Source organism: Limanda limanda, chromosome 17 (assembly GCF_963576545.1).
Source record: "Limanda limanda chromosome 17, fLimLim1.1, whole genome shotgun sequence".
NCBI classification, from domain to species: Eukaryota; Metazoa; Chordata; class Actinopteri; order Pleuronectiformes; family Pleuronectidae; genus Limanda; species Limanda limanda.
In genome coordinates this window covers 11765788-11789939 of record NC_083652.1, presented here as the reverse complement: position 1 = coordinate 11789939, position 24152 = coordinate 11765788, and the positions used below count along the sequence as shown (strand labels likewise).

General features: G+C 44.4%; 1 protein-coding gene across 1 annotated transcript in view; it reads right to left on the bottom strand.

Annotated features, from left to right (window-relative positions):
* caskin1 (CASK interacting protein 1) overlaps positions 1-24152 on the bottom strand; it is a 66437-nt gene that overhangs the window by 28286 nt on the left and 13999 nt on the right. The window contains exons 2-4 of the mRNA XM_061090370.1: positions 9703-9754; positions 5307-5404; positions 5054-5199 (exon numbers count right to left, since the gene is read on the bottom strand). Coding sequence (XP_060946353.1) covers positions 5054-5199; positions 5307-5404; positions 9703-9754 — 296 coding nt within the window. The remainder of the gene's footprint in view (positions 1-5053; positions 5200-5306; positions 5405-9702; positions 9755-24152) is intronic.

Here is a 24152-nt window from a genome sequence, read left to right as displayed (position 1 = left end):
TCTAAGTTTGAACTTTCCGGTAATTGAGGGAACGATGGGTTGTACGTTTGAATAAAGTGGCGTATCTGAAGATATCGGAAGAAACTGGATTTAGAAATAGAGTGTTTTTTGGCCAAATCCGTGAAAGTAGGAAAAATATTATCTATGAAAAAGTCCTTGCATGTAGTAAGACCCATAGTGTTCCATTGTATGAATGTGACATCAAGTTCAGCAGCTGGAAAAAGGTGGTTATTACATATGGGACTTAGCATAGAAAGGCCAGACAATTTAAATGTTTGCCTGAATTGTATCCAAATTCTTAGGGATGAGCGCACTACTGGGCTTGAGGAAAACAGTGATGGGGAGAGAGGAAGTTTTGTTGTTAACAGTGCAGGAAGTGATGACAGATTACAGAGCTTTGCCTCCTCACTGCACCAACCCGTGTCTGGGGACTGAAACCAGTACATTATTTTTTGCAGATTCGCTGCCCAATAATAAACCCTGAAATTTGGGAGAGCAAGCCCACCCCCTTTTCTCGGTCTTTCAAGCAATGTTTTACGAAGTCTTGAAGATTTACCTCCCCATATGAAACTTGAGAGTAGGGCATCAAGTGAACGGAAGAAGGATTTTGGCAGGAAAACTGGGATGCTCTGGAACAAGTATAAAAATCTAGGCAACACATTCATCTTGACGCAGTTGATTTTCCCAGCCAAAGAAAGGCAAATAGCACTCCATCTCTGGAGGTCAGATTTTCGTTTCTCCATTATAGGTGTGAAGTTGGCCTTAAACAATTCAGAAAAAGAAGGGGTGATATTTATTCCCAAATACTTAAAACCTGAATGTGATATACAAAATGGCAAGTCTGTGTCTGGAATCTGCTTTGCCTTATCATTGATAGGGAAACACACACTTTTTGAATAGTTAATTCTATAACCTGAAAAACCACCAAAGTCAACCAGAATCTTCAAAAGTTCGGATTTACAGGATAGCGGGTCCGTTAAAAATATTAAGAGATCATCAGCATACAAGGAAGCTTTATATTCCATCTCCATCCTTCTATTGCCATGTATGGATGGTGTAGTTCTAAGTTTAATTGACAGGGGCTCTATCGCTAAAATGAACAGTAATGGGCTAAGTGGGCAGCCTTGACGCGTGCCCCTAGATAAAGGAAAATACTGTGAACATAATTTATTAGTGACTACTGCAGCTTTAGGAGATGAATATAATAGACGAATCCAGGACATAAATTTCGGCCCAAACCCAAATTTACCCAGTACAGCAAAAAGATATTCCCATTCTAGTCTGTCGAATGCCTTCTCCGCGTCTAGGGAGACCACCACCTCTGGTCCTCCCCCAGACGCTGGAGAATGCACCACATTCAGGAGTCTACGAATGTTAATGAATGAGTGACGGCCTCTCACAAAACCGGTTTGATCATTTGAAATTATGTCTGATATTATGGTGTTTATTCGAGAGGCCAGAATTTTAGACAGTATCTTAACGTCCACGTTCAGTAAAGAAATAGGCCTATAAGAGCTGCAATCCACCGGGTCTTTACCAGGCTTCAGCAAGACTGTGATGAGAGCCTCTGTGAGGCTCTTTGGGAGAGCTGTCTGTTCAAACGAGTGCTTAAACATATTGAGAAGCAAAGGTATCAGTTTGAAGGAGAATTTTTTATAGAATTCGACTGGGAAGCCGTCCGGCCCAGGGGCCTTCCCGCTCTGCATGTCCTTAATTGAGTTATCTACTTCCTGTCGGTTTAGAGGTCTTTCCAGGTTGTCCCTTTGTTCCTGTGCAATTGTTGGAGTATTCAGGCTTTCTAAAAAATTAACCATAGAAGAAGTGTCCTGAGGGAATTCTGAGGTATATAACTCAGAATAAAATGTTTTAAAGGTATTATTAATTTCTTGGGGATCAATTGTCAATTCTTGAGGTGTTTTCCTAATTGTTGATATGAGTTGGGCAGACGACTTAGCCTTTAACTGGTGAGCAAGTAGGCGTCCTGCCTTCCTCCCTTGTTCATAAAAGAATGCTCGTGATCTTAACAAGTTATGTTCAGTCTTTCCAGTAGATAATAAATCATATTTTGCTTTCAGATTTAATTTTTCTTTGTATAGTTCAGGCGTTGGAGTTGTTGAGTACTGATGATCAATTTTAAGAATAGAATCAATGAGCTCCTCCTGTCTTTGTTTTCTTTTTTTATTACGTGAAGCCGAAAATGATATTATTTGTCCCCTCAGTACGACTTTTAATGTTTCCCATAGTATGGATGGTGATACGGAGTCATTCTGATTGGTTAAAATGAAATCATCTATTGCTTTAGACATGAACTGACAAAAATCTGCATCTGAAAGTAATGCCGTGTTAAGTCTCCAAGCTGGCCTTGGTGGGCAATTAAGTGTAAAGCCAATATCAAGGATGACGGGTGCATGATCAGATTCTACAATAGCAGAGTAGTCTACAGATTTCACTGAGGGAAGAAGACGCCTATCAATGAAAAAATAGTCTATTCTTGAATAAGACTGATGAACATGTGAAAAACAAGAGAATTCCTTTTTGTTTGGATTCAAAAATCTCCATGGGTCAATACAGCCAAGATGCGTCATAAGACTTAAAAGAGCTCTGGACATTTTGGATGAAGGTGCAGATTTGGGACTTGACCGGTCCATGGCTGTGTCCATCACGCAGTTCATATCACCGCCAAATATTAGATGATGAGTATTTAAATCTGGTAATAAGGTGATTATCTTCCTGAAAAAATCTGCATCATCCCAGTTGGGTGCGTAAATACTAACCAAAACCACCGGGGTGTGATAGAGACGACCTGATACTATAACATAACATCCCTGGGGATCTGAAATTATTTTTGAAGCAGTGAAGAGTACTTTTTTATGGATTATAATTGCAGCACCTCTAACTCTGTTACTAAAGGTTGAATGGTACACCTGACCTATCCAGGCCTTTCTAAGCAAAACTTGATCCTGTACTCGTAGGTGCGTTTCCTGCAGAAATGCAATTTCAGTGTGCAACCGTTTTAAATGTGAAAAAATTCGCGCCCTTTTCACTGGGCCATTCATGCCTCTGACATTCCAGCTAACAAAACGTACTGCAGACCCTCCAGCTAAAGTTGTGTTTGCTCTATTCATAGCTTAATAAACAAGCGGATTGGGTAATGATACGGCTGAAATGGATGGTGCTGTATAGCCAGATCGGGAGAATATAAAATGGAGAACAACGGGAGAAAAAAAAAAAATAAAAAAAATAAGAAAATAAAATAAGAAAATAAATAAATGAAAAAAAAAAAAAAAAAAATACCCACCCTGGAATGTGTAAACTCTAGGTTCGTTCTCTGAACAGTAACGAACCGCAGCTATCTTACTGTGACTATGCTTCCAATAGCCCATGCGTTTACCCCCTTACACAATGCTCCCAACTCTCACTTTAACAAGTATACACATTCAGCGCATTGACTCTGAACAGAGATTAATAACATTGTAGTTCCCAGTCAACATAAACAACCGCCATTATTGTAACTAGTAGGCAGGCTAACTTAGCATTATTCGAACTACTGCATAGACAGGATAGATGGCTAAATGATAAATAAATGAATCTGAACCATAGGATCTGAACAAATAGTCTAGGAAAGTAGTTTTGCTTGGGCTACGCCCCTCTCAGGCTGCAACGTTAGCCAGTTAATAACAAACATTCTGCTATCGATTATGAGAGTGATACAGACTGACACTAGCTTCACTTAAACTGTAACAGCTCAAATTAACCAACCTTCAAACTTATTGATCACTTCAGCTCGATGGAATTCTGTCGGTCTCAGATTAGCCCATTTAAGTCAGAATCAGTCAATTGGTCCGGCAACCCGACGGTCATAGAACACCTTGGCAGCTTCTGGTGAGTGGAAAAAGAGAGTCTCATCCTCAAACTGAACTCGGAGGCGTGCGGGATGCAGCAGGCTGAATCGTATCTTCTTCTCATAGAGGAGCTGCTTGACGTTTTTAAATGCAGCGCGTTTCTTCGCCAGGCCCGCAGACATGTCCGGGTAGATCCTCAGTTTGGAGCCGTTAAACTCCACGTCGTGCGTCCGGGCCCACCGCAATGCCTTTTCTTTCACCTGGAAACGATGGAAACACACCACAAAGGGACGGGGCGGCTGTCCTTCTCGAGGTCTTTGGCCGGGAGAACGATGAGCCCGCTCCAACTCCGGTGGGTTTTCAAAAACCTCTTCGCCAATTGCTTTCATTAGCAGGTCGGATACAAACTTGACGGTGTACTGGCTCTTCTCGCTGTCCTCCGGGACGTTCAGGATTCTCAGGTTTGCTCTGCGAGAGCGGTTCTCCAGGTCATCCACGCGTTCGAGCAGTGTGGCATTTTGCTCCTCTAGCAGTTTTATTTTCCCGTCCGCTGTGAAAATCGCACTGAAGTTATCCCCAGCCAGAACTTTGGTTGCGCTTAGCCGTGCTTGAAAGCCAGTAACAGTCTCTGTCAGTGCATTCACGGAGGACTGAAGCGGGGCAATTGACTCTTGAATCAAAGCAGAGATGTCCTCCCTGAGAGAAGACCGTTGTTTCGACAACTCGGCTACAAGCTGGCTCACGGAAACAGCCTCGGCGTTTGCAGTCGTTCCACCACCGTGTGGGCTAGCACTAGCCATAGCAGCTACCTTGCTAGCAACACTAGTTCAGGTTGTTGGCGCAGCACACAGCGGCGGCGCACTGGTCGGCTTATTCTTACTCATCTCGCCAAAGTTGGTGGCCTTTTGTCTGTCTTAGACTGATTTAAGCAGTTGGATGCCCTGAGCGGCGTTTTTAAAGGTTAATATTGATAAGTTAGGTGGGGAGCTCTGCCTTCGCACGTCCTACCCCTGCATGGCCAAACCGGAAGTCCCCAACACAACATTCTCATGGACACAGCGAGCTCCACCAATCAGAGCCATTGCTATTACACCTGAGGATTGTGGGTAGTGTAGTACTTCTCCTTGACATCGTGAATAAAACACCTCATTAAACCTGGGGTGAGTCGCCTTGGATGGTAAAAATATTACGGGTGATGATGTGAATCTCACCACGTCGTAGTGGCCGTGCTGCGCTGACAGGTGCAGAGGAATCTGTCCTTCGTCTGATTGGCCGTTGACGGACGAACCAGATTTCAGCAGCATCTTCATGGGCTCCGCCTTCCCCTGCCAGGCGGCGTAATGCAGAGGCCGCATACCTGCACAGACACACATATGAGCACACACTCTATCTGTGTTCAAATGTGTGTGTGTATGTGAGTTGGGGGTGCATGGGTGGGGGGGGGGGGGGGTGTTACCGTCTCACCTTTCTGGTCTCTGATGTCCACAGCAGCCTGAGACTCCAGCAGCAGAGAGATGAGCTCCAGGTTCCCGTTGAGGGCCGCATGATGCAGCGGAGAAAACCTGCAGTACACACACACACACACACAAACAAAGACACACACAGACACACACACAAGTTGTGGTTACATTTGTGTATTCACTTATTCACCATCCTTTCTTAAACGGGACGCTTCCAGACTCACGGCAGGTTTGGACCAAAGAATCATGTAAAAACTAGACCACACATAAAAATGCAAACACACACACACACACGCGTGTCATGTGGTGATGTCGTGTTATAATGTTAAAGCTTAACATGACGAACAGATTTAGAAGCAGAGGATTAAAACCAAACATCTGATGTGGATCTACTGGAAAAGAGCAGGCGACAAAGTTGGGATGAAAAGAGTTATATTATGTAAAGGAAACTGTGTGTGTGTGTGTGTGTGTGTGTGTGTGTGTGTGTGGAACAGCATACTAAACAGTGCAGTATCCCACAGTGACCTGCTCTGGTTCATTCACGACAGATTGCTTGTGGGCGTCTGTGGCTCAGGAGGTGGAGCGGGTCGTCCACCGAGCGGAGGGTTGGTAGTTCGATCCCCGTCTCCTCTCGTTTGGACGTTTCCATGGTTACATTGTATTAAAGCAGCACTGTGTTTGTTTCCTGTCTATTTAAAGACATTATTTGCAGTTTGATATAAAGTACAGCTTGTTCAGCGCACTGTAAAATAAAGTTTATATAATGAAATATCAGTTTCAGTTTTGTGTTGCTCACGTGTGTGTGTGTAGTGAATCCGACCACACACACCGTGATACTGATTTCCTAAAGGTCAAGTGAGGTTTTTCTGCTTGTCTCCACAAATCACACTTGATTGGACACATTTCAAAAATATGTCCAGGATTCACAGGAAGAGGAAACAAGGATTTTTGAATCGTGCATCTCATGACTTCTTCACGCTCTCTCTCTACCCCCCCGCTCTCCGAACAGGGTTAACCAGGGATACTGTTACACAATGCTGCTGCACAGGCCTGAATAATACAGCACTGCAGAGTGTGTCAGTGGGGTACATGTATGGGGGAGGGGGAGGGAAGCCCTTGCATTTGCCAAGTAGTAAAACCTGCTATTCAATATTTATACCTTCCGCTTCTCCTCCACATCTCTGTCTCTCCATCTCCCTCCACATCACTCTCTTCTCCTCCCTCCACTGCTCCATCCTCTCTCTCCTCCAGCGTCCTTCTCCTCTTACCGACTCGCCCCTTCCTCTGCAGAAATCTATTGTTCCTCTGTCTCTGATTCTTCAGGCTGATTTTCCTCTCCTGAGTTTCCCGCTCACTTGTGCTGGAGTAAAGTGCCTCGTATATTTACTGTATAATCACCTCTGGCCGTGCAGGACATAACTTGAAATAAAAATAGCCTCATCAAGTTGGGCTGGATCCCTACGACCTCGTAAACAATCTCTGGCTCCGTATCCCTTTTAATCCTCGTCCACACGCCTGAAAACACATATCACATGACCACCTATGTACCGTTCTCCAATCAGTCAGAGGTCGTGAGCGTCTTTGTTTCTGTAACTGCTCGTCCAGACTGAAACGCAGCCCCAGAGTTTTCAAATTAAAACTGGATCAGCAGCGTTTCCAAGCTTCACAGATTTCTCTAAATCTCGTTTCTGTTGCAGAGTTGATGCGTTTTCAACAAAAACAGAGAGGTGAGGAAGAAGCATTGGTCTTTAATATAATCATTAATCATTAGTCCTGTAATCTGTGGGCTCAGCCTTCTCCTCATTATCACAACATGTGTGTGTTTAACATAAGAAAAGGTGTGAGAAAATCTACTGTACACAATCAGATGTGATGTTTGGAAGCTGTTACTTCTTCTTTGGCATCTTTCCTTTGTTCTAAAGTTACAGTAGATTCACTGCAGACAGGAAATGCAGGGAGAGCGATGGAGGTAACACACACACACACACACACACGCAGACACACACACGCAGACACACACACAGTCTGCTGCTTTGTTGCCGCATGATCACCATGTAAGCAAGCTTTACACCAGTCTCTTTCAACTGTCACACAGATGTATACACACACACACCTATCAACAGTAATGAGAGATTCTTTATGAAACACACAGCTCCAACAATCGCACACTGGACATGAAGGAAGACAGTCAATGTCTCTTCTCTCCCATCTGCTGGTGTGCACTTCCGATAAGCCTCTGTGTGTGTGTGTGTGTGTGTGTGTGTGTGTGTGTGTGTGTGTGTGTGTGTGTGTGTGTGTGTGTGTGTGTGTGTGTGTGTGTGTGTGGCTCATGTATCACATGTCTTTTGTTTGCTAATCAGTGTCTCTCAGTCAGCCTGTGCATTTGTGTGTGTCTCCAGGTTTCTTGAGGTCGTAAAACACACACACACACACACACACACACACACACACACACACACACACACAGACGCAGAGCGTCTCTAATATATAAAGTCATATTTTACTGTTATAATCTCTTGGTGATAATTTGGTTTCCACCCAATACAGCCTCCATCTCTTTTGTCATAAATGTTATTTATTTCATACCATAGATACATTATTAATAAAACCTTTCCTGAGCAGTGTGTTGGGATGAGTCACACTGATGTGATGTGCGTTGGTGGTGAAGAAGAAGATAAAGGAAGAACAACCCCCTCAGCTGACAGCAAACTCATCAAATGTGCACAGAGGAAAAACTTTTCTTTTTAAATCACCTCTATGTCAATCTGCTATTTATTGGGATTATTATACAATCGCCGCCATCTTATGTATCTGGAGTCTTTTATTTCTTGTTTTGTCTAATTTGATATAAAGTACAGCTCATTACATCTTATTGAAGTATAACTGTGTTTGTTTCCTGTCTATTTAACGATATTATTTCTTACTTTGTGTAATCTTATATAAAGGACGGATCGTTACGTCTGATTATCGTACTGTAAAATAAAGAGCAAGTTCAGTAAATTCACTATCACTGTTTTAATGATGTTTAACTTGTGAACCAGGATCATTTCTGCTGTGTAGTGAACGAGGAGTTGGATATTTACTGTATCTCGTCTTCAGGAGAGAAGCTGGAAGTCTGTCAGTGTCTCCAGCAACTCTCCCACTACGACTGTTTTCTAATTATCTTAACAACTTTAAAATGCTGACCAGCTTTTGTTAATAACCTGCTTTTTTATGACTCTGCGAAACCGCATGATTGACACCACTTACTTACGTATTGCTGTTTTGCACACACACGCGCACACACACACATACACAAAATCCCAATTACAGAGCTCCTTCTAAAGAGTGATTTCATTACCAGTGATTTACAGGAGGAGTAAATTAATCTGAAATGAAACTGCTCGTCTCAGTTCCAGCGAGCACTCGTTATGGATTAACATTTAACATGATACATGCGTATCCCTCACAAACAGTTTTCACCATCTGTTTGTGCAGCGGATAAACACGAGCAGCCACGTTTGCGTCAGCCGACATGAAGCTGTTGATTCTGTGGCAAGGAATTAAGAGGCAAAGAAGCAATAACAGCAAACACACTAATTCGATTAAACTGAGCCGCTCTGTGAGGATCTTCTCTGATCTTTATCTTCACACAAATCACTTCTATCTGCAGCGTTTGGATTCTTTCAGCTCAGGTTGAGTTACACGTGTGAGGGCTGGAGCTGTGGTGGAAGTAGTTTTGTGTGTCTGTCTTTCAGTTGAGCAAACAGTCGTGGATCATGGATGAGGACACGACAAAGTGCAGGATTAATGGGGGGGAAGTAGGGATGTGCACCAGAAGCGTGTGGGACAGTTTCAGTGTCATGGATTCTACGAAGCTGGTTTCAAACACGAACTCTGGAAACTGACTCATACAATTTCAAGAAAAAGTGTTGTGATGATGATTCTGTCTAAACCAACATCTGCACTGTGGCTGCTGCAGAATATCATTCTCCAAACAACAGGAGAAGATCTGTGGACGCCACTCTCTCTTAAAGCTCTTTGCTGGTTTATGAAAACAGATTGAAGCGTGTGAGCCACAGATCTTCACTTCTGTTATTTAAAAGCTTTTAAGGACAAATGTGACGCAAGAGGTCACAACGAGATATTAATCAACAATTGATGTCATAAAATCATATCATTAACACTGTACACACACACACAGACACACACACACACATGTGAGTAGAGCATTCTGGACGAATCCTCCAGCTTTTAACACTAAGGAGGCAGAAGTGAAACACCCTTGATAACACAGATTCTATGTGAACGGGTCTGGGAGAGAGTGGGAGGGTGGATGTTAAAGAGGAGGGGCGGTGGGGGGGTACAGTGATGGAAATGATTGACAGGTGACGTGGGAGGAGTAAGAGACGGTAACTCACCCGTCTGTGTCCTGGAAGTTGACGTTGACTTTCTTTGCAGAACCGAGAAGCTCTGAAACACAAACACAGAGGAACGTGAATGGATTTTTCTTTAGGCCGATACGTCCTGGTATATATATATTTTTTCTGATATAACAGCGTTTAATGTTTACGTTGAGAATCAGACTTTGAGGGATGAAGCAACATCTTTCACTCGTTCTTTTTGCTCTGAATGAAACACACATGATTCACGTCGGTGTCATGTTTCGTCGCCTGCTGTTTGGAGGAAGGCATTTCATTTCCTCGACTTCAGGCTCCCGTGGTGATAATGTGTGTCATTCAGAGTGACATCACTCAGAGCCTGCCTGCTACTGTGTGTGGTGGTTAGAGTCATTTTACATGAATGGGACTGGAAGCACCAAAAAAAAAACGAGCTGAATACCAGCATTGTACATTTTGTCTCAAGATAAAAAACTAGATATTTCCACCATGACAACAGTTTCCTTGAATTCAGTGAAGCTGCAGCAAATTCCACGAACTCACAGATATCAGCCGCAAAATATGTTTTTGTTTTTGCATTTAGATCCAAGAATCTCTCTCTGGGAAATCAGGGAAATGTCCTATCACGTTCTGTTGTCGTGTGCACAATCACTCACCAGCACTGGGACTGAAAACCTGTTTGATAAATTCTCCTAATGAATAAATGTAAACTTTTTTCAGAAGTACACACCTGAGAGCAGATGGTGAAGTTATATGAAAAATTCAACTAACAACGCAGGCTTCACACTAATTGTGTTTAGCTTTAAAATAACAGGACTTTAGTTAATGACTGACGTGAAGGTGGTAGCATTGAATTCTACGGGACCAGACAACAGCTGGAAGTCGTCACAAATCTGGAGAGGTGGAGGTGGATTAGTGATGTCACTCACTCACTCTCTCTCTCACTCACTCTCTCACTCACAGATCCACTCACTCGAAAGTACAAGATGTTTGTATCATGTTAATTAACACAACGACACACACACATTTGTAATTGTCTGTTTTTATGTCTCCTGATGATGCAGAGCTGAGGATAAATGTGAGCCTGCACTCTCTCTCTTTCTACCCTTTCCATCCACACACACACACACACACACTCCCTCCAGGGGGCAGGAAGCAGGACAGTCCCTCTATTGTGGAGGAGACAGCTCCCAGCGCCACTGAGAGAAACATTGATTTCCTAACAGACTATTTCTGGCCACTGGATCCAGGGATTCACTCCCAACGCCAACACAACCTGATCTGCATCCACACACACGCACACTGCAGCTACACTCAGGTGTGTAGAGTTCACAAGAGACAGAAACAAATGTGACGTCCTTGTGATGAGAGAAAAGAGACGGATGCTGAAACTGCACTGAATCTCCTGACATCCTCCGTAGAGTTATAGGCTCCAGGGTTTCTCCAGAGTTTCTCCAGAGTTTCTCCAGAGTTTCTCCAGAGTTTCTCCTTCCCAGTGAAAACTCTGCTGTGTTCTTCATGCGTGAAACACTAACTCAGAAGAACAACACCCCCACAGACCCGTCTTTGTTTAGGGTCGTCCACATCTGTCCAGCAGGAGCCGGCCCTGACCTATTGACCCCATGACGTCATCAGATGTGACCCCTGCCTCTCTGTGGCCCTGGTCTGTCACAGGACAACGAGACGGGACAGAAATCCCCTGGTTTACTCTGATGGAGTCTTCACCACGAACCAGTGTGAGGAAATCTTTCCACTCGGCACATCTGGTTTTCACAAGTTACAGGAGGAATCCACCTTGGATCCTCTTCTCTCTGCTGGTGGACGGAGGCCGGTTTTCCTCCGGCTGCCTCGTCTGTGACGTCGTGACATCACACGTCTCCCACAATGCTTCTCTGTTCTTTCAGAGGAAACGTCCCTGAACTCTGTGAACTGGAAGATCACTAAGACAACTGCTACATCTGTCCAGCTTTAGGATCTAAATGATTATAATATATGCAAAGTAAGAGATTCTGTAATACTTGAATAAGTGTGGAAACTAAGTTTATTATACGTAAATCGTTTAAACTCATAGTAAGTCACATATGGTGAATCATTAGTATTTCTTCACAGGTTAGTACATCAGTAAAATGAGCAGTTCTTAAATATGCCAAATTACACTATTGAAAGGTTATGCACACACACACACACACACCTGGTACACAAGTTTGTTCGCTTGCGTCAGTGTGTGTTGCTCGGTGACGCTGGACAGCAGCAGAACAGACACAACAAACAGTGAAACCATGGTTATTAGACGAGGACGCACACACAGGGCAAACACACACTCACCAGATACACACAGAGTAAACACAAAGATCTAGGGACATGCATTAACATTAATGTCAAAATAAAAATACGGTGCCGCCGGCCTGGAGCTGCAGATTTCAGGAATAACCAGAGATCTGACATTACACATGTAAATGGTAAATGGTGTGGTATTTTGTACATGTTCGAGTTTCTCCTTATACGTACGTTACCATTTACGTAGGTGACATTTCCGAGTGTGTGTGTGACAGGAACCGGAACCACCTGTTCTGCATATCCCTCCTGAAGGGGGATCGATCGCTCCCTGTTCACACGTCCCACTGAATGTCACAGGTGAGGGGGGGGGGGGCTCATGCAGCTCGCATGTTTAAAAAGGTCAAAGATGTTCATATCTTAAACACCAGAGAGGATGAGTGGATTGAGGGGAACATTTTTGCAGATTATCTTGTTTTTCTACGCTCTGCAAATATGGACTGATCTCGTCCTCATGGGAGAAGAAAAGTGAAAACAACATCCAAGCTTTTCATAAGAAGCTTCACGGTTACGTAAAGTCTCTCCTGGGGACGATTGAGACGAGAGGAAAGACGACTTCTACAGGAGTTTGTTTTGTTTGAGAGAGGAGAGGAGAGGAGAGGAGAGGAGAGGAGAGGAGAGGAGAGGAGAGGAGAGGAGAGGAGAGGAGAGGAGAGGAGAGGAGAGGAAAGGATCCTTCCTCTCTCTCTCTCTCTCTCTCTCTCTCTCTCTCTCTCTCTCTCTCTCTCTCTCTCTCTCTCTCTGGCAGTGAGGATGGAAACTCGTGCACAGGACTCTGGAGAGCTTTTGGAAAGTGGACCTGTTGTCTTGGCTCTGATCGATCTGTCCCCATTTCCCCTCCTCTCTCCGGCTCCCTCTCTTCCTCTTCACCTTTTCTTCTCGGGCCGTCTCTTCCCTCCAGTTCTACGAAGTCGTTTCCTTCCTCGACTGCCGCCCTGAACTGACTTTGGCAGGAGTTGTAGGAGGATCCGTGTTTAAACCTCCTCCTGCATTATTGAGGCAGACTCTTTGCTTTCACCCAGCAGAAATCAGAAATGCTTTTAACTCCAAGCTCCTGTTGGTTTAACCTCTCTCAAGCTCTGCTTGAAACCATGAATCAGTTGCAGAAATTCAACTAAAAGTCTAAATGTTTTAAATGAAGCACCGGTTTTAGATTTCAAGCTCCGTGATTGGACGTCTTTTGCACAAAGGGTCCTCAGGACTCATGTTAAGTTAATGCTGCACCAGTCTTTAGTCCACAGGTTGTTGTTCTGATGATCTAACGAGCAGATCTTCATGCTCGAGCCTGAAAACGCTCCAACTGCTTGTTACCAGAAAACGACTTTTACAGCGTCCAGCTGTGATGACTTTCACACAATCACTGGTTCTGATACATTCATCTCTCTTCCTCCTGCCTGTGTGCTCGTGTGTCTTGTTTTGCTTTGGACTCCTCCCCCTCCTCTTTTCTGACATCATTAAAGTACAGAGCTGCCCCCCCCCCCCCCTCCCCATCAAATAAGGACAGAGGCTTTGTACAAGACATCATATAAGGACAGAGCGGGTAAGAAGAGGAGCTCTGCCAACATCATGGTCTGCCTGCCAGATGTATGCACACATACACACACACTCACACACACACACTCACAGACACACACACACACACACACACACACACACACACACACACACAAGGACCAAACCAAACACACATGCATTCCAGTCCGTAGCTCTGATGTCTCAATATAAATAATTAGCAATAATAATCAATTTGCATGTAAATACGACAAGACAGATGACATGTGTGTGTGTGTGTGTGTGTGTGTGTGTGTGTGTGTGTGTGTGTGTGTGTGTGTGTGTGTGTGTGTGTGTGTGTGTGTGTGTGTGTGTGTGTGTGTGTGTGTGTGTGTGTGTGTGTGAGCATGGGAACTGCAGGAGCTGTTTGATCCCCATTGACCCTCTCGGCACCTCAACTCTTCCTGCTCAGAGCTTTCTGAGCAGGTAGCGCACACACACACCATCTGCTCATGGCTCACACACAGACACAAACACACACAGACACACACACACACACACAGACACACACACACACATGCTCACAGACCCTTTGTCATTAAAATACTCATAAACTGAGCATACACTCAACAACATGTTTACACATTCACACCTTCTGCTTTTCTTTTAATTATTCATTAGTGTTTAAATCCGATGCTGGTTTACAAGCTGAAGCTACCGAACACTGAACTATATTTAAAACTATACGAGCACTTTGCATCGAGAGAGAATCCGAAGTTGGCCGAGAGATCAAATGTGCAGCACAGCTGGAAGTCCAGCGTCCTGCCAGATAGTGAACCCAGGCAGGGATGGTGTGTAGCAGCAGGAACTGGGAGTGTTTCTGGTGTCTGTTCCACATCTGCTGCTTTTTCCTTCCCAGTAAGAACCGCTCAGACAGAACCAGGTCGCAGGATTCAGAGCAACGCAACGGGGGATGTGACCTGAAATCCATGACATGATATATATCGTTCTAAATCAAACTGTAAAATGTGATTGAAATGATTTTTTCTGCCTGTTTATGTTATTTGTTACTGGTCAAATTAATTCAGCAAGAACCATTTATTATAAACTAGATTTATTCCCACTCTGGTTTCAAACTCAACGACAAATCTTCTAATATTTGCTGATGTGTCATCAGGTCTGAATGATTTGTTTCTGCTTGATGATCAGTTGAGTTGAATTGATGCTCACTGAACACTTTATGTTGTGTGGCAATAAAAACAAATTTTATTTATTTATTTACACAAATGTTATTTTCCAAATGTAGATGATGGATCCAATATCACAATGAATCCAAATTCAAAGCAACTGAGTGAAACCTTCACCTAAACAGATTCACTATGTTGTAGCCTGCCGCAGCAGAACTCTGGGAAAATACTGATTTCATGATGCTGCTGCAAAACCTCAGCCTGCAGCATAACACACACACACACACACACACACACACACACACACACACACACACACACACACACACACACAAACACACACACACACACACACACACACACACAAGCACACAAAGGACCAATGGGCTGCGTAGAGATGGTTGCCAGGCAACAAGCATCCTCCTGCTCTGCCTACACATGGAGGAGTGTGTTGTACACACATCCAAACACAAAGATGAATCACATGCAGGGACACAAATGTTCACACACACACACGGAAAGAGAGCGAGAGAGAGAGAGAGAGAGAGAGAGAGAGAGAGAGAGAGAGAGAGTCACATTAGCGTAGTGACAGTAGTGACAGTGTGTGTGTGTGTGTGTGTGCGTGTATGTGTGTGTGTGACGTTCTTATTTCCAGATGATGTGTCTCCAGCAACATTTGCTTCTTCCATAGTGACTGTGAGTGAACACGAGTTGTCATGGAGACGTTCAGCCGACACCTGGACCCAGATCAGCTGATCTCAGAGCAGTTACTGTTCAATCATTCATTACCGGAGCAATGGTTTTGATTTGTAGAAAACACAGAATGTTCATTTCATAATAACTGTGTCTCTCATGCGTCGCCGTCCAGTCGACGAGGTTAAATCTGTCTGAACTCTTCAGTTATCAGAAATGCATCTTCTTCAATGGCAGCGTCCCAAATGAGAGGTTAGAGAGCATGAAGCTGACTTTATTATTCAGATAGGTATAAAAATTACGACCTTGGACGCATTTTCTAAACATATTGGCATCAGTGTTAAAGTTTGCCCAACATGACTTTCATTTTACAATAATTAAGTTCATGGTTGAAAAGTGGAAAATGATATCAGTGTATCAGCATCGGCCCCAAAATCGTTTCAGACAAAGTTTTAGAAATATTAAGTAATTTGAAAAACCACGACCGATCAGACCACACGTCTTCTCCGCTGCTCGTTAACTGATCTCAGACCAGTCCATTGATTGACAGGTGCATCATGGGAAAGAGACAGGTCAATAATTGCATTCTGTCAGACTGGATGATGTCACATGATGGATATGCATCGCAACACGTAAACACAGACTTGGAATGTCAACACAACAACATCATAAACACATGTGACAGCAGAGAGTGCACGTAGCCAACACACACACACACACACAAGCGTGCACACACACTCATACACACAGATGAGCATTGTTCAGAGCATGCCACAGGAAGTCAGAGGTGCAGCCAGCTGAATTAATTTACTATAAATACATACACCCTGGCTAGCTCTCACACTCACACACACACACACACACACACACACAATTTAGAGAGCACAAACACTGAGACACTTCTGTGCTCCCTCACACGTGTGATCCTGGCACATCTGTTTCTGAGGCCTCTGACAGTGAAGGGAGGATCAGAGTGCACGGAAAGAAAACACAGGATGAAGGAAGTGGGAGTGTGTGTGTGTGTGTGTCTGACTAACTGACCCATCTTTCTCCTTCCATTATACCTGCATGATCAATGAATCCCGTTTTTCTTCCTCTCTTCCATATCTGCCTCCTTTCCTCTCTGATTCTCCTCCTCTTCCTCTCCTCTCTCCTTACATCCTTCCTCCCTTCCACTTTTCCTCTCCTCCCTACAGTGCTGCCTTTCCTTCCCTTTTGTCTCTCCCTTCCTGTCCATGTGAGAGTGTGGATACCCGAAGCGATATTGGAGTTTGGGTCATGTGCGGTCACGTTGCCTGCACACGTCAGGAATCAGTGAATCAGGGAAAACAGAGTCGGTTCAGGTTCGGAGAAAACAAAACAAACTTCTGGTCACGTTAGTTAGTTTGTTCTCGGGCAAAAATGCAAGAAAAATGCCAGATCGCAGCTTGAGCTGCAGATTTGACCTAATGTCCTGCAGTCTCGTCTTTCCAGAGAAACTACAGAGCGTCCACTTTGAGAACAGCTCTGGCTCAGGGAGTAAATCTCTCCTTTCTCCATTTTCTCTGTTGACGTTTGCAAAAATCCTCATAGAACAGTTTGAAACCTGGAGTCAGGTCGAGCAGCTTTGAGATGATTCGAGCAAAAACTAATATTGGAAAACAAAAAAGGAAAAGGTACAAAAACATTTCCCAGGTAACAGCGAGCTGCACTAATCACATCCGCCACTATTACACCTGAGGATTGTGGGTAGTGTGTTTCTTCCCCTTGAAATTGAAACGTAGTAGATATCAAACAGACTTCTACAGGAGAATGTAATGTGGTTTTCAATCTTGTAGCTTGTGGTGAATCTACCTCAAATGGACATTATATCAGCTTATATTCAAAATGTATTTTTTAGAAAATGGGATTTAAACTTGTGGAACCATTGTGTTGAACTCTATTATCCCAGTACATGAACAAGAAGCTCTGAGTTAAGTGGAAGTATTAATGTTGCTCTGTTCACTACTGTGGGTAAATGAAGAGCTTTCATTTGGATCCAGTGAGAAAGACTAATGTGAGGCAACGTGCACTTATCTGAATAAAACACAGCAGCAGCAGTGAAAGAGCCAGAGTTTCAGAAAAGGGTCAATAAATTAACACCGTTCCATTTCATCCAGCGTCGCCCACTTTCATTTCCTTAATGGATGTGAAAGAGCAGAAATACTATTGTTGTTATATTCAACTCTTACATATGAATGTACAAACAAGTCGTCTTATATCTTAAATCCATGTTACAAACCAAGTTACAGCCACTTTGTGTGTAGATGTTGCAATAGCCTGCAGGTTCATGTCCAATACACAGTGTTGTTGTGTGTGGGTGTTTGTGTGTTTGTGTGTTTGTGTGTGCACAGCAGTTGGCAAAGTGCACGGAACAGGATGACGAGTAGTGATTAGCTCCGAGCTGCCAATCCATATTTGCTCAGCTGCACACACACACACACACACACAATCACACTAACACACAGACACACACACACACACACGTGACTTCAGAAGCAGGTTAACAGGATGTGCGGTGATTGAATTAGACCGGAGAAACTTTCCAAATGGATTCAGGACCGTCAGAGGGAAAGAGACAGAGACGGATAAATAAAAAGTGAAGACAGGAGCTGGGACAGGAAGAAACCAACCACAGGAAATGAAGACGAGACAAACCAATCAATGAAGCAGACTGCTGCTAAGTCTATTATAAATTTGCACCAATGTTTTCATCAGTGTCTGACAAACTGAGTTTAATTTCATGTGCATGGTAATATTTGAGGGTGTTTTAATACTCATGTTATTCAACTGTGTATTTTCAGATTTTTGAAAACTCATCCTCCTTCGCTGGTCACCTGTTTGATTCCTGTCACAATCTGTTGCTACGTCCCTGTGCACACGGCGTAGAGATGGAAGCATCCAATCAGAGACAAAGAAAATCTGTGACTTTGCTTTTAATCTACAGCTGTTTATTTAACCCAATCACAGCTCAGCAATTGTTAGCTGCTTGTAGAGATGAAGTGGAAACTGGACATTGTTCTGAAACTGTGAGAACACATATGTCAGTTCCTCTTATCCGGGCTCAGGTCACGTCCCTCTCCCTGGCCACAGTTTCCTGCTCTTCCTGGTGGAGACTTTCCCAGGACTGATGGGATATGTAGTTCCTCCAGCGGGTTCTGGGTCCACCGTTAAACCTCCCACGGAAGAGGCGTCCTGAACTTCCTCAACTTTTCTACTCTGAGTTTCTGAAGCTGAGCCTGATGGAGAAAACTCATTTCAGCCGCTTGTATTCCTGACCTCGTTGTTTCGGTCACTACCAAGAGCTCGGGAGCGTAGATCGACTGATGCTCCACCCGACTCCACCTCAAGCTCCATCTTCCCTTCAGACTCAGAGACACTTGAACTCCTTCACATCAAACCCTTCCACGTCTCTTTTTATTCTTCTTTTCGAGCCAAGTCTCTGAAGTGAAAGGACAGTGAAGCAGATGAGTGTGTTGTGGTGGTCGGTTGCAGTGAAGACCTTTACCAGACCAGTGGGTCTCTTTCCATTATAAGCTGCTATTTATACACACATGAAACTCTAACCCCGGCGCTGACCACACACACTCACACACCAGGGGCGCCTGTCTCCATGGATACAGGAGCGCTCCTTGATCGAGCTCCTGCAGGAGCCGGACGGGGATCTGAACTCTAATCATCGACCAACGTGAACCAGCAGGCCGGCAACTCTGAAACTTTACCGATCAGATATGCTAGGGGAGGAACAAGACGACAAGGGAGGTTTGGTTCCTCATCCTCGTCCTCTTCTGGAGGATAAAATAAAAACCCAGAGACACTGAGCAGCTTAACCTGAGTGAGGTTAATAAAAGGTTCGAAAACACCCAAAATGGTAAAAACAGCAGCATCGTAGATTAATCTATTGCAAGTTGGTAATAAAACAAGAACATCTTACATACAACAAAATGGTCGTAATGATGCTTTAGACTTTGCTCTATATCATGTAAATGGGAATATGACGTAATGTTCTATCCGCAGCTCGTGTCTCACGTCTGAACGCAGCTGAAGTCGTCCACAGCAGAACAGAAACCAGAGACGTGTTTTTGACTCACTATCATCCGACCCGAGCATCAAGCGCATCATTATTTACACATTCAAAGAGCTTCAGGTTCCGTGTGTCCGTGCCTGACGTTCTCCTTCATCATGTTCTACCTCAAACTACCTCTATTCCAACAGAAGTCTCATTAGATGCTCCTCCTCTGAGCTGGAAGGGTGGAGGACGCTTTCAGGTGGACCCGGCTGCAGAGCAGATGAAATATGTTTTGAAGGAATTGATTATCTTTGCTCATGAGACCTTGTGCCGGCAGCGTTTTAACTGCCACACGTATATACACCGACAGTTACCTAGCAACAGCCTCCGCACCGGTTATCAAGGTTATCTCCCGGATGGCAAACACGTCGTCGGAGCCACACATGCTGATTCCTCTCCCCCCCCCCCCCCCCCCCCTCCGTCAGTGCTGCGTCGGATGTTTATCCCGCGAACACACATGTTTAGTGTGTAGATGGTTTGTGTGATTTGATGTTGTGGTAAATCCCCCCGATGATGCAACATCCTGAACCAAAAATTGACATTCAACGTTTCTGATTAACGTCACCATCGAGTCCAAGGACACAGGGATGAATGGAGACGTTATTCCACTTCAGGTTTGATTAGATTTAGAAGTTGAAATCATGAGGCAGATGATTGTGTAAAGAGAAATCTCATATTATATTCTATTATATATATATATATATATCATTATATTTGATTAGTGGTTAACAGTAATTCTATTTACTGTGCTTCATAAAAAGTGATCAAACATTAGTTATCACACGAGAAAATAAGTGTCCCTGTCCTCAGTGAAGACTTGGAGGAAAACCTTGACTGTTGAAGCCATTTATGATTTTGTAACATCATGTAACTTCAGCGTGATTGTCATTTTACATCCCACCTTGTTTAGTCTGGAAAACACATCACAACGAGGTGCAGGCACAGCAACACATCCGATCCCTGTTGGCTTAACGCACTGAGACACGCAGACGGCGTGACGGCGCCCACACAGACAGGCGGGCGGGGGGGGGGGGGGGGGGGGCCTTACAGAAGACCCTGCGACCCCGGGGACAGTCACATGTCTCAGTGATCAATGGGGAGCATGTGTCTGCTGCAGTCGTCCTCACGTTGCTCTTTTCTCTCTTCTTTGGTTTTACTCACTTTCTCATTATCGTCATTTGGTTTCACTCTCAGTGGTTCTGCCTGATTCTCCTTGATTCTCAGCAGCTCCTCTGGAACAATGTCTCTGTCTCCTCAGACCTGATCTTCAATTAGCAGATTCTAATCACTAACTCTTGACTTTTACCGTCAGAGCACCGAGCTCCTCGTCAGAGCCTGAGATCATCTGATTAGTCCCTGTTTGTTACCTCTGGGTCATGAATAAACAATAAATAAATGTCAGGCCCCGACTCTCTTGGACTCAGAGTAGAAACTGTGAGTATGGTGTCCGTCCATCCATCATCTGTACCTCTTATCCTCTGGGATTCAAACCGTCCTGCTGTGCTAACCACTGCACCACAGTGCCAACATCTCTTCAACCACAGAGATCAATTCAAAAGACCAGATTTATTCTAAAAATGGGATTCATGAAGAAAATAGCACAATATTCTGCATGATGATTGAAATAAGAACCAAACATAAACCTGCTTCCACATGTTCAGCGTTGCAGTGACGAGACGTTGTGTTTCTAATCTGAAAACCTAACTTTGTGTGAGATGTGCAAATAGTTGACAGTAAATCTGGGTCAGTTTGTTCTAACCCATCCAGAGGAGGATTGCTGATGCTGCATTTCTCAGTAATTCATTCACAGGGATGAGACGGGAAGATTTTCTGCTCCGTCAGCTCCTGTTCTCAGAAACCTGATATCTTGTCTGAATCATCCAGTGCAATATATCATCTGGGTCCTGAGCCCAAATGAAGTGAAGGGGCCAGAGCTTGTTTGTTTATTGAAAAATCTATCAGGAATATTACGGATCCTATTTTTCCAGACGCTTGTTGTACAATAGGTCTGAAGTTCGGAGTACTTTGTGGGGACATTCTGTTCGTCAGTCGCTCCGTGACGTCCAGCTGCTCTCTGGGCTCAGATGATTCCACTTCATCGAGTCGTCCTGCTCAGTGAAGACGTCTGGGACGGATGCAGGCAGCTGAGGACTCCAGAGTCTGAGTGAGAGAGTCCCAGTTCGCTCCCGTGAGGGCGAGAGAGGCCGTCACGGGTTAGTAAGTTCATTTATTTGATTCGTTGAATACAAAGAATGAAGGCCTTTATTTAGTCTCAAAATCTACACACATTAAAAAAAAAAATGAGCACAAGTCGCCATCTCTACGCACACGCAACTACACTTCTGTCGCAGTTTGTTGATCACCGCTGCTGTCAAACTAAAAGCCAGGGTCACATGTTGTTGTTGTTGTGAATCTGCTACTGACAGCATCAGGCCCTGAGCTGCACAGATCAGTTAGGTCACCGACCTTTCACACAACGTTTTATGCAGCTGAACAGGGTAATTGCCTGGATTGGGGGGTTGTGTATCTATCTGTGTGTGTGTTTGTGTGTCTGTGTCTTGTGTGTACTGCTGTAAGTGTTGTGCCCTTTGCTCTGATCATCGCAGGAGAAGCTGAAGGCAGCGACTCTGAGCTGCTGTTAAACTGAAGTGATGTTAAACAACACAGACAGATAAATAGAGATCACATGTTTTCCTACAGCAACGTCCCATTGTTTCTATAAATCTACAGGAGAATTCATGGGGATCCAGCTGCTTCTTAAAATGAAAAATTGATGCAGGACACATTTCCACCTGAGGTGAAAGGTCAAGTGGTCACGAGGTCAATCCTCCTCACAGCAGAGTTTCTACTGAGGCTAGAATTTAATCATCTGAATTTTAGGCCTTAAAAATGCTTTAAAATGTGTTAATGAGAAATGCATAGTTTGTAATGTCTGTGTGTGTTGTCTAGTAAACAAGAGACACACACAGACACACTCACTGACAATGGAGACACATTACAATCAAGTCCAGTGGTGCTTTGATCTAAATGCTAATGTTCACTCTATTCACTCAAATCCCAAATTTGCTGGCAGTTATACAGTAAATAGATGAAGGTTTGTAAATGTTCCTGTCGTTTTTCTGCTGAGCGCTGGCTCAGGAAAAAGGGAAATGGAACAAGAGATGAAACCAAATCCAAAAGACGAAGCACAGCACAGAAGAGAAATGCAACAAGAAGGAGAGGAGAAGGAGAAGGAGGAGGAGAATACGCTGGAGGCTGAGTGGGGGTAGAAGTGAGACGGGGGGGAGAGGTGACAAATTCAGCACAAGTGTGGCAGCAATCGATGCCGAGAATAAGCCGGCGCTGGATTAGAGAACAGACTCGGAGCTCGAAGCTGGAAACACAACAACAACAAGTCCACGTCCTCCTGCTGGTTTCCTCCTCTCAGCTTCCTCCCATCTACTGTCCATATCTCCTCTTTCCCTCCCTCCCTCCTTACATCCCCTCTTCTCTCTTATGACCGAGCAGCGTGGGCTCGCACTGTTGTGGAGTATCGTGATTGCTCACTACATTTAGACTGTGAGAGGAGGAGAGGGCGAGGAGAGGGGGAGGTGAAATAGTGAGTGAGATGGAAAGACCAAAATAGAGATGGAGTGAGATGTAAAAAATGAAAACGTGTACAACCTTTCACGTAATGCTCGTTAGCCCCGGGATATTAATAAAGCCAAACAAATGTGTGTGTGTGTGTGTGTGTGTGTGTGTGTGTGTGTGTGTGTGTGTGTGTGTGTGTGTGTGTGTGTGTGTGTGTGATGCTGCCGTAAATCTGCCCCTAAACGAAGAGAGGAGAGGAGATGAGAGGACGAGAGAGATGACGAGAGAGAGGAGACAAAGGGAACAACAAGAAACGAAAGGAGAGAAGGAGGGAAGGAGAGGAAGAAAGAGGAGAGGAAGAGGAGAAGTAACAAGGGGATACGCGAGGAACAAGACGAGAGGAGAGTAAGAGAAGAAGAAGATGAGAGGAAGAGGAGAGGAAGAGGAGGATGAGGAGTAGAAACAAGGGGATACGAAAGGAACGAGAGGAGAGGAGAGGAGAGGAGAGGAGAGGAGAGTAAGAGAAGAGGAAGAGGACAGTTGTGTCCCAGTTTCACTTTGACCTCTGTCCGTCTGTCTGCCCACCCCCCCGGTGACCTCACACACATTACACAAACTTCCAGGAGGCCTTTAGAAGCCTGGGACCTTTGGTGTGCGGTTCCCCCAGCAGCAGGCAGCTTTCCTGGGCATGAGTCCTGACAAACACCCTCCTCCGCAACCACACTTCTCCTCCTCCCTCTTCTGTCGAGGGTTCTCCTCTTCCCATCCTCCACTGCTCTCAGCTCTACCTCTTCTCCCTTTTCTAATCCTCTCTTCATCCTTCCAGCCCTTGTCCCTCCTCCTCCTCTTCTTCCCGTACTCTCTCTCTTTCACATTATTCTCTCGTCTCTCTCTCCTTACTCTTCTCACACCATCACACCGGGTTGGCCTGTAAACTGCAATTTCCTTTTTCTCTCCTATAGTTACTTTTTCAGTGCCTCTCTCTGTCATCCTCTTACTCCCTTTCCGAGCAGCTCTCTGTTATCTCCCACTCTCAGGCTCTGGAAAACAGCCAGGGCTAAGTTAACCCCTTCCCCACTCACACACACATACACAGACACACACGCGAT